This window comes from Macaca fascicularis, chromosome 3 (assembly GCF_037993035.2).
Source record: "Macaca fascicularis isolate 582-1 chromosome 3, T2T-MFA8v1.1".
Lineage (NCBI taxonomy): Eukaryota > Metazoa > Chordata > Mammalia > Primates > Cercopithecidae > Macaca > Macaca fascicularis.
Window position 1 is genome coordinate 174,836,455 of NC_088377.1, and position 16,538 is coordinate 174,852,992.

General features: G+C 38.2%; 1 protein-coding gene across 4 annotated transcripts in view; it reads left to right on the forward strand.

Moving 5' to 3' along the window:
* The window catches only part of EXOC4 (exocyst complex component 4), an 825,737-nt gene that overhangs the window by 55,049 nt on the left and 754,150 nt on the right, over positions 1-16,538 (forward strand). For all 4 annotated transcript variants that reach the window (XR_012432868.1, XR_001489711.4, XM_045387459.2 and 1 more), the window contains one exon: positions 5,911-6,095. Coding sequence is in view for 2 of the 4 variants with exons in the window: in XM_045387459.2 (XP_045243394.2) it covers positions 5,911-6,095 (185 nt within the window). In the remaining 2 variants the exon portion in view is untranslated. The remainder of the gene's footprint in view (positions 1-5,910; positions 6,096-16,538) is intronic.

Here is a 16,538-nt window from a genome sequence, read left to right on the forward strand (position 1 = left end):
TTGTTATAATTTCTGTTCTTTTACTTTTGCTGAGGAGTGCTTTACTTCCAACTATGTGGTCAATTTTGGAATAAGTGCAATGTGGTGCTGAGAAGAATGTATATTCTGTTGATTTGGCATGGAGAGTTCTTTAGATGTCTATGAGGTCCCTTGGTGCAGAACTGAGTTCAATTCCTGGATATCCTTGTTAACTTTCTGTCTTCTTGATCTGTCTACTGTTGACAGTGGGGTGTTAAAGTCTCCCGTTATTATTGTGTGGGAGTCTAATCTCTATGTAGGTCTCCAAGGACTTGCTTTATGAATCTGGGTGCTCCTGTATTGGGTGCCTATATATTTAGGATAGTTAGCTCTTCTTGTTGAATTGATCCCTTTACGATTATCTAATGGCCGGCCTTGTCTCTTGATCTTTGTTGGTTTAAAGTTTGTTTTGTCGGAGACTAGGATTGCAACCCCTGCCTTTTTTTTGTTTTCCATTTGCTTGGTAGATCTTCCTCTATCCCTTTGTTTTGAGCCTACGTGTGTCTCTGCATATGAGATGAGTCTCCTGAATACAGCGCAATGGTGGGTCTTGATTCTTCATCCAATTTGCCAGTCTGTGTCTTTTAATTGGAGCATTTAACCCATTTACATTTATGGTTAACATTGTTATGTGTGAACTTAATCCTGTCATTATGATGTTAGCTGGTTATTTTGCTCATTAGTTGATGCAATTTCTTCCTAGCATCGATGGTCTTTACATTTTGGCATATTTTTGCAGTGTCTGGTACTGGTTGTTCCTTTCCATGTTTAGTGCTTCCTTCAGGAGCTCTTGTAGGGCAGTCCTGGTGGTGACAAAATCTCTCAGCATTTGCTTGTCTGTAAAGGATTTTATTTCTCCTTCACTTATGAAACATAGTTTGGCTGGATATGAAATTCTGGTTTGTAAATTATTTTCTTTAAGAATGTTGAATATTGGCCCCCAGTCTCTTCTGGCTTGTAGAGCTTCTTCCCAGAGATGTGCTGTTAGTCTGATGGGCTTCCCTTTGTGGGTTACCCAACCTTTCTCTCTGGCTGCCCTTAACATTTTTTCCTTCATGTCAACTTTGGTGAATCTGACAATTATGTGTCTTGGAGTTTTTCTTCTTGAGGAATATCTTTGTGGTGCTCTCTGTATTTCCTGAATTTGAATGTTGGCCTGCCTTGCTAGGTTGGGGAAGTTCTCCTGGATAATATCCTGCAGAGTGTTTTCCAACTTAGTTCCATTCTCCTCTTCACTTTTAGGTACACCAATCAGATTTAGATTTGGTCTTTTCACATAGTCCCATATTTCTTGGAGTCTTTGTTTGTTTCTTTTTACTCTTTTTTCTCTAAACTTCTCTTCTTGCTTCATTTCATTCATTAGATCTTCAATCACTGATACCCTTTCTTCCAGTTGATCGAATTGGTTACGGAAGCTTGTGCATTTGTCACATAGTTCTTGTGCCATGGTTTTCAGCTCTGTCAGGTCATTTAAGGAGTTCTCTACACTGGTTATTCTAGTTAGCCATTTGTCTAATCTTTTTTCAAGGTTTTTAGCTTCTTTGCGATGGGTTTGAACTTCTTCCTTTAGCTTGGAGAAGTTTGATAGTCTGAAGACTTCTTCTCTCAACTCATCAAAGTCATGCTCCATCCTGCTTTGTTCCCTTGCTGGCGAGGAGCTGCTTTCCTTTGGAGGGGGAGAGGCACTCTGGATTTTAGAATTTTCAGCTTTTCTGCTCTCTTTTTTTCCCCATCTTTGTGGTTTTATCTACCTTTGGTCTTTGGTGATGGTGACGTATGGATGGGGTTTTGGTGTGAAATGTCCTTTCTGTTTGTTAGTTTTCCTTCTAACAGTCAGGACCTTCAGCTGCGGGTCTGTTGGAGTTTGCTGGAGGTCCACTCCAGACCCTGTTTACCTGGGTATCAGCAGCAGAGGCTGCAGAAGAGCGAATACTGCTGAACAGCAAATGTTGCTGCCTGATCGTTCCTCTGGAAGTTTTGTCTCAGAGGGGTACCCGGCCATGTGAGGTGTCAGTCTGACCCTACTGGGAGGTGCCTCCTGGTTTGGCTACTTGGGGGTCAGGGACCCATTTGAGGAGGCAGTCTGTTGGTTCTCATATCTCAAACTCTGTACTGGGAGAACCACTACTGTCTTAAAAGCTGTCAGGGACACTAAAATCTGCAGAGGTTTCTGCTGCCTTTTGTTCGGCTATGCTTTGTCCCCAGAGGTGGAGTCTACAGAGGCAGGCAGGCCTCCTTGAGCTGAGGTGGACTCCACCCAGTTTGAGCTTCCTGGCTGCTTTGTTTACCTACTCAAGCCTCTGCAATGGCGGGCACCCCTCCCCCAGCCTAGCTGCCGCCTTGCAGTTAGATCTCACTGCTGTGCTAGCAATGAGGGAGGCCCCATGGGCTTGAGACCCTCCGAGCCAGGCCCCGGATATAAACTCCTGGTGTGCCGTTTGCTAAGACCCTTGGAAAAATGTGGTATTAGGGTGGAGGTGACCCGATTTTCCAGGTGCTGTGTGTCATGGTTTCCCCTGGCTAGGAAATGGAATTCCCTTATCCCTTGCACTTCCTAGGTGAGGTGATGCCTTGCCCTGCTTTAGCTCTCGCTCCGTAGGCTGCACCCACTGTCCTGCATCCATCGTCCGACACGCCCTAGTGAGATGTACCCGGTACCTCAGTTGGAAATGCAGAAATCCCCCGTCTTCTGCGTCACTCATGCTGGGAGTTGTAACCTGGGGCTGTTCCTATTCAGCCATCTTGGAACCGTCCCCCCTTTTTAAATAATTTCTTATAGTAACTGCCCTGTGAAATTATTTTATTGCTGTCTACATTAATCCAACTGCGTCTCTTAAATTTCTGTTAATCTTTCATCAGTGTGTTATTTAAAAGGTACTCTGCAGTCATTACATTTGGAAAAGTGCAGTAATTTATACAATGACCACTTCCTATATATTAAAACAATCTTTTTATAATTAATTATGCACATTCGTAAATACAGATGATTATTATTTCTAGTAAATCTCAAGTCTTAGTAAATACCTGGAAACTGCACCTCCCCAGTACAACAGAATTGACGGTCAGAGGTGGTAGTCTGTTGGGTTGACTGCTACCTCGCCAACTGTTCCTTTGTGGGTGAACTTTATGTTTCAAACTCCTTAAAACCAGATAAGATAAATGTTAGGGCTGGACGCAGTGGCTCACGCCTGTAATCCTAGCACTTTGGGAGGCTGAGGTGGGTGGATCATGAGGTCAGGAGTTTGAGACCAGCCTGTTCAACATGGTGAAACTCTGTCTCTACTAAAGATACAAAAAATTAGTTGGGCATGGTGTCAGGCTTCTGTAATCCCAGCTACTTGGGAGGCTGAGGCAGGAGAATTGCTTGAACCCAGGAGGCGGAGGTTGCAGTGAGCCGAGATTGCGCCATTGCACTCCAGCATCGGCGACAGGGCGACTCCAAGTCATAAAAACAAAAAAAGGTAAATGTTAGGTTTCTAAGTATATATTCTAGAGAGCAAATGTTGCATTGACAACTATTTTCTTTAAATTGGTTTGAGTACCACTTAGTATGGTTAGAGTAAGGGAAGACAGTGGCCTTGTCCAGCTTCCATAATTATAGCTTTATAAAGAGACTATTAATAAGTGAAGGCCAGAAAATAAAACAGTGTTTTCTTATAGAAATAAGAGACTATTCTCTTTTCTCTTTTGTGGTAAGGTTTTCAAATTTTTGAAGTTCTGAGACTACCTTTGATAACATGTATGTTAATTTTACTTGTATTTTGGGTCAAGGAAATATATTCAAAGTTTGTCATTTAAATGGTTACAATGGCTCAAAGAAGGAAGGAACACTTACTGAAATTGCTTCACTAAAACATGTTGGGAATACCCTCTGAGGTTTCTTTACTCATGGAATAAATAGGTACTCTTAAAAATAATTTCAGTAAGCATTGAGGAGGTACCAGGCACTGCGCTAAGTGTTTTACCTGAATTTTTACTTTTAATTTAATTAGGTGGCTTTGAAAGTTGACACTTGTCATAAAATTCTGTATTTGGAACATGTACTGTTTGGGTTAAAAATCTTCATGTAAATTCCTACAAACAAATCAAGTGTGGATGTGCAGTGGGTGGTTTTTAAGCTTAAATATCTCAGCTGGATTTAATTACCTTAAGGGATAAGGCTACATGATGGGCCAGTGGTTTACCAAATTATTTTTCATTTTCTGGATCTCAGTGTCACTGGAGGTTAATGCATCCTCTTTTCTCTGCTAGAGACCCGAGTTAAAATCCATTTTAGGGCATAAGTGTAAATGAATTTGTTGTTGTTTTTTCCTCCTTGGGGACACTGTGGTCATTTTGTGAGGCTGCCTTTCCATTTGGAATTGCTGGCAGCTTGCTCTGGGCCCAGGGGCTCTCATAGCAGGGCAGTTGCAAGTCAGCGTGAAAATGAACTGGCAGGCTTCAGAGGGCAGAGCTGGCCCAGGGCTTGTCACTCTTACATTCCTTGATTCTCTCTTGGTTAACTTAAGGAAACTTATTTGCTACTGACATTTGATTATAGCACATCACAAAACAAGTGATGTGGTTGTGGGTAAGCCATCACATTTTCTTTACCATTTCAGGCTGGTTTATATTGGGCAGCTACAAAGATTTCTTTCTTCACTGTCCACAAACTCCTAAATGACTCCTTAGACTGCTGTAGATGTGTGATCAACATTTTTGATCACCAGTGTGTTTCACGGCTTTAATTACCTATTGTTTTAGTGTAAATGGTTCATTCTTTAGGAGCGTGTTTGCATCCAGAATTATGTTTAAGGGCTTTACCCTGAAGTATCATTAGTTACTTCCTTTATCTGTACTTGTTACAGATATTTAGTATAACCTACGCAGGGAGTAACACACATAGCATTTCATCCCTGAGGGAGCTCACTTGTGTTCTTTCCCTCTAAGCTCATCCTGTCATTTCTATTTTCTCTCAAAGAATAGCACCTAGAGTGTGCTCTTTAAGTTTTTTTCTTTGAAAAGATACAAGATCTTTATACATAAAAACAAACATAATTTTGTGTACATGAATAAATGGGATCATATCATGCATGCTGTCTTTTTTTTTTTTTTTTCCCCTTTGCAGATGTCACTTTGCGTTTCAAAGTGAGTTGGTTGTTCCAGGTTCCCTGAAGCCTTCATGTTCTCCATTTATTGTAGGCATTCCTATACCAGTTTGATTTATCCAGTCCTTTTGCCTTGAAAATCTCCCAAACCACTTTGCACCAGGAGTATCTTCCTCTTTATGTTATGTCTTCCAGTCACCGTTCATTTCCCATTTCTTCTATTAAACTGACTCAGGACAAGGAGAAGTGATGACTACTATTGTCCACTTGTAGCATTCATGTAAAAAAATGTATTTACCTCTGTGTGATGTGTATTTGAAAAAGAGTGAGAGAGAGCCCGACTCTTGGTAAGCATAAAGAGTCATGATTGCTGTGAGAACAAGTTCTTTTTAAAACATTTATATAGTGTGCTTTTTTTAAAGCCTTAGTTTAAAAAAGCTAACTTTGAGTAAAAGTTGATTAAACCATTAGTACATGGGATTCCTGTGAGAATGTGAATGATAGTATCATTTAAATAGGGAGGTCTCTTTACATGTGTCCATTGATGGGCGTGTGTGGGCATAAATAGTTTGCTGTGGTGCTGTGTATGCTTTCATGTTTATCTTTGTCAAGACTGTTTTATCATTATCTAAGGTGAGAAAAACTCTCCCCTAGCCACATTATACTCTGCAAAGTCTTGGATATGCTGATAAAGTTCTCGTAAGCTCCCTTTTGTTAGTATCTTTTTAAGACGTCTTTCTTATTTATAATATTGCCAGGTTATTAAGTTGTACTTAATTGTCTTTCTTTTTTTTTCTCTTTTCAGGTGTCAGCAGTTGAGTCTTTGGAGGGCCCCCTGCTCCAGGTGGAAGGACTGAGTGACCTTCGACTAGAGCTTCACAGCAAGAAGATGAACCTCCATTTGGTTCTCATAGATGAACTACACCGGCACCTGTACATCAAATCGACTAGCCGAGTTGTGCAGCGTAACAAGGAAAAGGGGAAAATGAGGTTAAAGAGGCTCTTTGCTATAAGTGTCTTGTGGCAGTGCAGGATTACAAGGAATATTTTTTGTTTTCCAGAATGTTGTTGTAGTTTATTTTTCCTTTAGTGTACTGTCTCTGAAACTTCAGGATGGTTTTATAATAGCAAATATTCCCTGTTCTGAGAGGCTGACATTTGAAGTTTGTTCATTCATTCATTCTACATTCATTATGGTCCTTTTCTGTGAGGATATATAAGAATAATTTACTGTGGGTCTCATATTCTGGATCAGAGACATTGGTACATCTCAGAAGGAAGTTGAAAAATTCTTAAATTGGACTGTGAAGTCAGCCTAATTAAGAAATGTGGATATATTGGCTGGGTGCAGTGGCTTACGCTTGTAATCCCAGCACTTTGAAAGGCCGAGGTGGAAGGATTGCTTGTGCCCAGGAGTTCAAGACCAGCCTGGACAACAGAGCAAGACCCTGTCTCTACAAAAAAAAGGCCAAAATTAGCTGGGTATAGTGGTGTGCACCTGTAATCCCAGCTACTCCAGAGGCTGAGATGAGAGGATGGCTTGAGCCCAGGAGTTTGAGCTGCAGTGAGCTCTGATTTCTCCACTGTATTCTAGCCTGGGTGACAGAGACAGAGACCCTGTCTCTTAAAAAAAAAATGACAAAAAGAAATATAGATGTATTGATTGAATAAGATTCTTTGTTACTTAGGGTTATGTTCAGCTTTAGGTTGTCCTTTTTCTGGAATAGTTAAGGAAAGGTTCAGAGAGAACACCTTTATTCCTTGGTTAGCTGTAGCATAGCCTTATATTTAATGGCCTGGGTAGTCTCAAGAAATTCATTAGGTTAGTAGAGGCCTGGTAGGGAATAAGACTAGATCTTAAGATGATAGAACATTGGAGTTTTTAACATGTTAGACAGCTGTGCATAGTACATGTCCTTCCAACATTTCTTTAGAATAGATCTTTTCAGAGGGCATTTTAGCACTGTCTACTGAAATATACATGTTGACGCTTTTTCATTCAGATATAGACAAGAAGAGTACTGGAATCAGTGCACGCTGGGAATGAAGTCTTTCTTACCCTGTTTGAACAAAAAATGCCAAATTTGCGTGTGATGCTTCAGTTTAATCAGAGACCCTGACAGAGAAAGAGAAGTTTCTACCTCTTTTCTGCAGATGGGCACTAGAAAAACTTCTGCCAGGCACACAGATTTGATATGTACCTGAGACATAACTTCAAGGCTAGCTCTGAGTACGGTATCTGTCAGTACCTCAGCAGAGAGTGAAGTGGTGGGTAGGGGAAGTGCTAAGGAATTCTTTCTACAATGCCTGGTGATAAATAGCAGATCTGAAGAGATTTCTTCCCATACAAGGTTAAGTAATAGAATCACTATGAGTCCTGTGAAAATATTCTATATTATAAGGGAACATGAGCATTATTTTGAGGTCTCAGAGGAAGAACATTTATTTAAAAAAAATTTATGTAAAGCAAGCAAGAAACATTTAAGAGACTTAAGCTCAAAGTTTCTCAAAAAATACAAGAAACACGATGTAGTAGACTATTCAGAATAATCACTCCTTTCCCCTTTACTTTAGTAGGAGAGGAGTATTTCCTACCCTTTGGTTTTGGGGCTTTGGCTTTTGCCATCATTAGGGTACATGACACAAGCAGGGGCTTCAAACGTGCTTATGCTGTTGAGTGTGGCCTCTCATGCTTCTGCCATTGTCTTGCTGTTGGTCCCAGGAGAAGGGCGAGAGACACATGAAACTTACTGAAGATCAGCAGACCTGCCTAGCCTGCATCAACCAACCACCAAAATATATGCTTATTGTTGAACGTTATTGAGATTTTGTGGTTGTATGCAGCAGGCGCATAGCTTATATGAAAACAGTAACCAGGAGTTACAAGAACAGAGTAAGGAGAGGTGCTAACAGAGCTAACTAAAACATGAAAAACATGTAAGGAAACCAAAATGAAGTAGGGAAATTTAAGTCTTTAAAACTTTAGAGAGAAGATCTGAATAACTGATGTGAAGGGAAAACTTTTCTCATGATGAAGAGGAAAAAGACAAGATGCCAAAAGGAAGATGATAAATATGGAAGATGAACAGTGGCCAATCCAGTGATTTTAGGGTTTCCAGAGGATCACACTAAAATGATAGTGTTTGGGGCTGAATTATATTCCCCCTAAAATTCATATATTGAAATCCTAATCCCCCAGTACCTCAGAATATGACTGTATTTGGAAATAGGGTCTTTTAGGAAGTAACTTAAGTTGAAATGAGGTCATTAGTGTGGGCCCTAATCCAGTTGGACTGATGTCCTTATAAAAAGGAAATTTGACACACTTGGAGGGAAGACCATGTGAAGACACAGGGAGAAGATGGTTACCTACAAGCAAAGGAGAGAGGTCTCAGAAGAAACCAACCACGCCCGCACCTTGATCACAGACTTCCAGCCTGCAGAACTGTGAGAAAGTAAATTTCTGTTGTCTAAGCTATCCAGTCTGTGTTACTTTATTATGGCAGTAGGAGTGAACTCAGGGGATCAGAAGCAATAATTAGAGTATAAATAAAGAAACCCACTTAAACAGAAAAACAAGTCTGCAAGTTGAAAGAATTTAAGGTAAAATTAATAAAAAACTTAATAAAAAAAGTTACTCTTTGATATAATCTGGAAATTTTTATGATTTTCAAAAACAAATTTTATAAGCACCAGGAAGAAATATTATGTGATCTGAAGTGATAGAGATAATTATTTGCCCACCCAATATCCATCCTTCCCTTCATTTTTAATGACAATCTTTATTTCATTCCTGGTGGCTATAGGCCCAGCTAAAAGGCTGCATTTTCCATCCTACCATATAGCTAGAGGGCGATTAGTGGGACTTCAGTTTGCAAGCTGTTGAATGGGGAGGTCATTAGTTTTTCAAAGATACCAATTAAACTGGTATGCTCACTCTTTTACCCCTCATTTGCCTTTCTTTACTTTGTATCTGGGACATAGATTGGTGCCATCAAGCCATCCTAGACACAAGGTGACCTTGAGGATAGAAGCCACATCCGAAATTCCATGATCACCTTGAACCTCTTTTCTAGCCCTGGATGGGGTACTTCTTTAATATGAGAGGAAGTTTTGTTTTACCCAGACCACTATTATTTGGTATTCTTTTTATACACTTAAAACCAGTTCAGTTACACAGAAAGGAGCAAAAATCAGGCTCACCAGGATTTGCTGAATACTAATGCCAGAAGACAATAGAACAAAGTCTATAAAGCTGAATGGAGAAGAGTTGGGATCAAAGACTTCTCTGCCCAGCCAAGGGGACATTGATATGTGTAGGTGACAGAGAGACATTCTCAGATATGAATTTATAATAAAAAAATCATTAATATTCTTTTTCTGAGCAAAATTCTCAGAGGTAAACTGTAAGACATACGTCAAAATTACAACCAGAGAACAATAAAGTTGTAAGTAGTTTGAAACAACTTTGAGGGCCACATACCGTTAAATATGTACATGTATATTTGTAAGTAACTGAAAAATATATTTTTGCAAGATTGAGAATATCAGCTAAAAACCATTGTTGAAAAAAATGTTGGCCAGGCGTGATGGCTCATGCCTGTAATAAACTTTGGGAGTCCGAGGCGGGAGGATCACTTGAGGTCAGGAGTTTGAGACCAGCCTGGTCAACATGGTAAAACCCCATCTCTACTAAAAATATAAGTTAGCCAGGCATGGTGGTACGTGCCTGTCGTCCCAGCTACTTGGGAGGCTGAGGCAGGAGAATCACTTGAACCCAGGAAGTGGAGGTTGCATTGAGCCGAGATTACGCCACTATATTCCAGCCTGGGTGACAGAACAAGACTCTATCTCAAAAAACAAACAAAAAAAGGTCTATGTAGTCAAGGAGTACTCTCTAATAGTAAACAGAATTTATATCCCTTTTTACTCAGTTAATAGTGACTAGGAAATTTGGATAGGTAGGAGAAAAGAATGCTGAATTCTTGCTTAAGATGAGGGGTGAAGTTTTGTTTTGGACTTTAATAGTTAGAGAAAATGTTTAATTTTGTTTTTATTGATCTAGATATGTATATTTAAAGATTTTTATATTTAAAAATGAATAGAGAAGACAAGTAAAAATGTTTTGTATTACAAAGGATATTGTACTGCTGCCCTACTTTGTCAGCGGGGGATATGTTCCAAGACCCACAGTAGGTACCTACAGATAGTACTGAACCCTGAATCTGCCTGCACAGTAAATTCTCACTTAATGCTCTCAATAGGTACTTGGAAACTGTGACTTTAAGTGAAATGAAGCTGTAACTTTAAGTGAAATGATGTGCAGAAGGTCCTAGAATAACATTGTGTCCTTCAAGGTCCTCTGTTGATGACAGAAAAACAAAAAATGGTTAAATGGTTTCATTATATGCCAAGATTCTTGATTGCAAATAGAGGAAATCAGTCTGGGTAACTAAAATAGGAAAAGAATTTATTGGAAAGTTATCAGGTTGTTCACGGAATCGATGGGAAGTCTGTATAATCAGGCTCTAAAACCCAGTAGGAACCAACGGAGATTAAGCAGCTGAGCACACACAGTCTTAGACAAGCCACAGGAAGGGTCTGTTTGGGTTGCTATTTTTGCTGGCACCCTGCCCACAATAGCTGGATTTTAAACTCTTCTGTAAATGATCTCTAAATGTCCCTGCATCTTTCCTTTATCTCTTCAAGATTCAAAGTTCTGGATTCAAGCATCCAATTTGCTGAGCCTGGTAATGCCTGGCCTCCTTCAGCTTCCATAGTAGGAAGTGGGGCCTTCTTTTTGCTTTGATGCAGTCAGTGGGGATGGACTGTTCAGCTATTTGGTACCCAAAACAAACACCCAACAAATTTCTACTGCGGGAGAAAACAAAGGAAATCACATGAAGGCACTTACGTATAAAGACTACTAGACATTTTCGAAGTAGAAAATAGGCAGTAGAATTGACAAATGAAAGAAAGGTACATGCTCACATACAAAAAATAATAAATATTTTATTTGGAGGAAATGAAACAAATAAATGGTGAGACTGTCCTTGTTCTTAGCTCATGAAGATGTCAGTTCCAGTTAAATTCCAGTTGAAAATTTTGAAACTGTCAAATGAAATCTACAGTTCACATGGATGAATACATGCGTAAGAATTGTTTAAAAGAATTGTGAAGGGAGGTTATGAGGGGGGCATTTCTTATGTGATATCAAAGCATATTGTAAAACTGTTTTAGTCAAAACAGCACAGACATGCAAAAACAAATTTTTTTTCAAAAAGCAAACAGTACAGACATGCAAATAGAAAATCAGATGGGTGAGACAAAGTAGAGTTGAGAAATAGACCCCAGGATCTATGGACTTTGGTATTTTTGAACAATAGTTCAAGTCAGCTGGGGGTAATGAAGGCTATTTAATATATAGTGTTCAGACAATTGACTGTTGATTTGAAGAAAATAAATTTAGATGCCTACCTCTTATGTACAAATAATTCAGCCAGATGTAAAAATCACATAACACTGTATTAGCATTAGAAAAACTTATAGAAGGATATGTGTGGAGGAGCCTTTTCCAAGCATATCAGAAGACATAAAGAAATATATTAAATGGTTTAGCCATTTAAAAACCCAAAACTTACCTTTAGTAAAACGGAGTCAGAGGATAAACTACACTCTGAGAAAATATATGTATGTCATATAATGCTTTAATATCTAAAGCATGCAGATATTTGTAAGCTTAGTAAAAAGGGATATAGACTGTTCATAGATTAAAAATACAAATGGCTAATAAACATAAGATTGTTCCATATCATGAGTAGTCAGAGAAATACACTTGAAAAATTAAATGCAATTTTTTGTTCAAAGACATTGATAGCATGTTATAATGGCAAAGATGGCGGAAATGCATACCTTTCTCTTGATGGTGGAATAACCAGTATGCCTTTTTGGAAAATAAATTTGCATATTCTTTGTCCAGGGAATTTTGTTTCTAGATCTACCTCCTACAAAAACAGTACCATTTCATAAAAATATATGTAACAAGATATTCATTGTGACATTGTTGGTAAGAACAACAAAAATATGCAGCTTAAATGTTCATCAAGAGGAGTATGGTATATTGATACCATGTAATTATAGAACTTGAATGATGATAGTCTCTATGTGCTGATATGGAAAGGTTTCTAAGGTGCATTTTTGGGTCCCAAAAGCAAATTGAAAAATAGCATAGATAGTATGAACCTATTTGTGAAAGATTGAAAGGATAGAAACTTAAATATGTATACTTTATATGTTGGTATAAATATTTGTATGTGTATAGAAAATGTCCAGACAGATAATGTCAAAACACTGGCAAAAGGAATTACTTGTGAGAAATGGAAATGTGAGGTGGGGAATAGGGAAGTTGAAATTCTTTTATTTCCTGTGTACATCATGAGCATGTTTTTAAAAAATAATACAATTACTGATGATCCTTTTGAAGATTTTTAAAAATGAAATGGGAAAATGCTTAGGCTATATGCTTGAAGGGAAAAACTAGAATTCAAAACTATGCAGGATGATCAAAGAATGTTGAAAAAGGAGCATGTGTGCCATTTTTGTGGTGTGCGATGTTGGGGGTGGATGGAGAGACAGAGACTCATTTTTAAATTTTTTTTCAGGCAATCCTTGCACCTCAGCCTCTTAAGTAACAGGCGTACCACTGTGCTTGGCCTTGATGCTCCTTTCTATAAGATGTTTTGGAAGGCAATATACCAAAATGATGTGAATGGATTTTTTTTTTTTTATATTTTCTAGAAAGAATTTACACCCTTATAATCAGATAAAATTAAAAAGTTGTTTAAAAGTAATTCTTTTATTTATTGCATGATCTCTTGGATTAATACTTGGTTTAACCTTGCTTCCTCAGCCATCCTGGACATCCTCTAGCTCATGGAAGAGAAAATTTGGTGTCCGTATTTGTCTCTGGGCATGTAAAGAACGTTCTTGACTCCATTGTATTTGTTCCCTATTTTGTCTTCTAAAGATTTTTTTTTTCTGTTCACATATGTTGGTTTTCCTTTTATCTTTCAGTGTTTGTTTTTTTTTTTTTCCCTCTTTGCTTAGATTTTAAATTTTTAGCTTCACTTTATTTTCTGTTACCATGTCTTCACCCTTGGTCTGTCATTTGAAACGATGGCTCATTTTTACTTTTATACCCTCTAAATCATTCATTATTCTTTCTGAGTGTTCCACCAGATCTTAGAACTATTGAGAATTACTATGCCAGCCATTCCTGTTTCATTATTTAGTTAAATCTTCTTACTAAGGGCACATTATTTTTGACAGATATTTCTCAGCTCAGTTTGATTTAACAAAATTTTATGAGCACTTGCTCTTTGACAGGTACTGTGCCAGCTGTTCTGGTTAAGAATTGAATATGTCAGTTAATTCGATTTACAACTTAAAGTTCAACTCATCTCTGTCATTTTTTAGTTTCACAAAATCAACCAAATGAGTCGCAGTTGTAAATTTTGTACGTAGTTGAACCCATTTATTGCTAAATGAAGGAACAGAAATATGTTATAATTAAAAAGTAGATGTTTAATAAGCTGTCAGCACTTCTAACCCCTCTTAAAAAACTGTTTCCATGTCGTGAAATTTTGAAATCTAACATTTAGAAGCAGATCTTTACTAGTTGGATGGTTGGTTCATGGCCAGGAAGTTCTTGAGGTTACAGTGGCAGTGGTTGTTGTTGCTTGTTTTTGGTTTAATTTGTTGTATACTTTTCTTGTCCTCTACCATGTTGCTATTAAATGGCAAAATGCATTCGGTCACAATATATAATTGGTAATTTTGGGTGGACTGTTTTATACTGGCAGGGATTTACTGTATATCAGCTGTCTTTTGATCTCAGTTATGAATGATTCTGAATGGATTTAAAAAATTGTAATCATGTATTTAAAATGAAAAATAACTATCAATATTTCCAAAAGAACAGTCTAATTTTTATTTTATTTTTTGTTTTCAAAAAATGCTTTCTCTGAGAGATTAAAAACCCTTTGAAGGTATTAATTAATCCCTTCTCAGCTTAATCTCTGATATGTGGTGAGAAGAGGTCTTTTTCTCTGTTGTGAAATGGAAACTGAGGTCCATACTATTTAATGCGATATTCTACAATAGCGCCTACCTTCTGCTGAGCTTCATTCATGTCTGTAGTCACAAAGTGAGTGGGTGTGCCCCTTTCTCTGGAACTTTGGAGACTAAGTCCTTTCATAAAACAGCAGGAGCAAATCTAAAGTCATTTCCAGAGCTACTTGCCTTTGGGTTAGTGCTCACAAAGGAGAAAATTGAAGCCTAAGGGAACATTTTAGAGAGAGAGATGAGTGTATGAAAATAGTTTTGCAGTAAATTGACTTTCTAAAAGTTTATTGATGGAGTTCAAGGGCCCTTCTGGCTCTGATAATAAAATCAGCAGGTTATGTTTTTCAGAGTTGAAATGGCAAGTCGTTTATCACTCTAAATTTAACTGAAATATGTTTTTAGGTTAAAACTGAGAAAATAATTGTAGGATTTAATCTAAAGTGATTCGCATGTACATCTGTGTTCATAGAAGTATGTACTGTTATAAATACATGTAAAAATATCAGTGTGCACTGAAAAATATCAGTGTGCACTCTTTCATCATTAGGTGTGGCAGGCAGTATTCCAGCTATATAACTGAATTTCTCCGCTGATTGATACTTTTGTTTATGCTTTGAAAATAATTCCTCCACTTTGTTATAGAAATATTTAAATATTTAGACAATGTATTATATTTTTCCTGTCATTTAAAGTTGAAGTTTTTTTACTCTGCAGCAGTACCATAAACCTGTGTCTTTTTTTTTAATTAAAAAAAATTTTATTGTCCCAGCACTTTGGGAGGCCGAGACAGGCAGATCACGAGGTCAGGAAATCGAGACCATCCTGGCTAACATGGTGAAACCCCGTCTCTACTAAAAAAATACAAAAAACTAGCCGGGCGAGGTGGCGGGCGCCTGTAGTCCCAGCTACTCGGGAGGCTGAGGCAGGAGAATGGCGTAAACCCGGGAGGCGGAGCTTGCAGTGAGCTGAGATCCGGCCATTGCCCTCCAGCCTGGGCGACCGAGCGAGACTCTGTTTCAAAAAAAAAAAAAACATTTATTTTACTTTATTCATTTGTCCATTGAAGCATTTTATTTGTAAATATGTATTACATCGCTAGATGAAGAACCCCAGGATTTTCTCTCCTGTGTGTTTTTGTGTTGCTGCTTCTTGGTCCATGATGTGAGCTAAATCAGTACAATGAAACCAAACTGGTGGTATGGGAGCAGATTATTCTGTGATTTTTCTAGATTTTTCTAGATCTTTGAGTTGAACGTCAAATCTGGGGCTGATCACACTTGTTCACAACAACTTGGTCACACTGTGAGGTTCACAACAATTTTTCCAGCTCTGTGATCATCAGTGATTTCAGATTCACCCACGTACCCATACTTTGTCGTCACAGTTGATGAAGACACCAGACAATGACTTTGGAACAAGGTCTAGTAAGAACCAGGTGTTTGCCTCTCTTTTCGGCGTTGTCGATGCTCTTGAAAGCAGCAGACAGGACATTTATGCACACCATTACGGTGGCATGGAAAGATGGTGGAAAGAGCTCTCTGTGTCTTTGGGCATCTGTATCCAGGGCCTAGGGGAGCCTGTGAAGTGTTTTCTAATTGTGAGTAGAATGCAGGTGAAAGAGGATGACGTCATTAAGTGGAGAAAAAAGAGAAGACACAAGAAGTCATAAAACATGAAAGAACGGACAAATCGATTATCTATTTTATAAACAGATAAACCATTATGAAAAGTTATTGGATTTGAGGACTGTTGGATTTTCTTAAGATAGTTTAGGCTGGGAACTTACAGGTTTATATTGGTGGAAAAGAGTTGTTGGGAGGATGCCAGTTCAATTCCTGGTAAATGCTTTCTGTTACTTTAATGTCTCATACTTCACTTTTCACATTAGCCTGTGGGTGATTTTAACAATTGGAAATATGCTGTTTGGTTTAGCTCATTTGGAAATAATGCTGTTTGGTTTAGTTCATATCTTAGTCATACTCACATCCTCAGAACTGAGCGCAGTGCCAAGCACATAATGGATGCTGAAGAATTGTTTGAGTAATGATTCCCTTGTTCCTTGTAACAAGTGAAAAGGGAGAAGTTAATGACTGTCATAGCAATCCTCAAGGCCTAAGACAGTGGCTCCCACATTATTTGCACTCAATGAAAAGAATAAAACCTTAAGTGATAATTTCGCTCTTTAACACAGTGCGAAATTATCACTTGAACCTAACAAACTTTATTTTTCAAAGTTCTCTGAGAGAACATGTTTGTTTTTTATTGGATTATAAATACACACATACCTAGCACATTTGTTCCAAAAGGAGT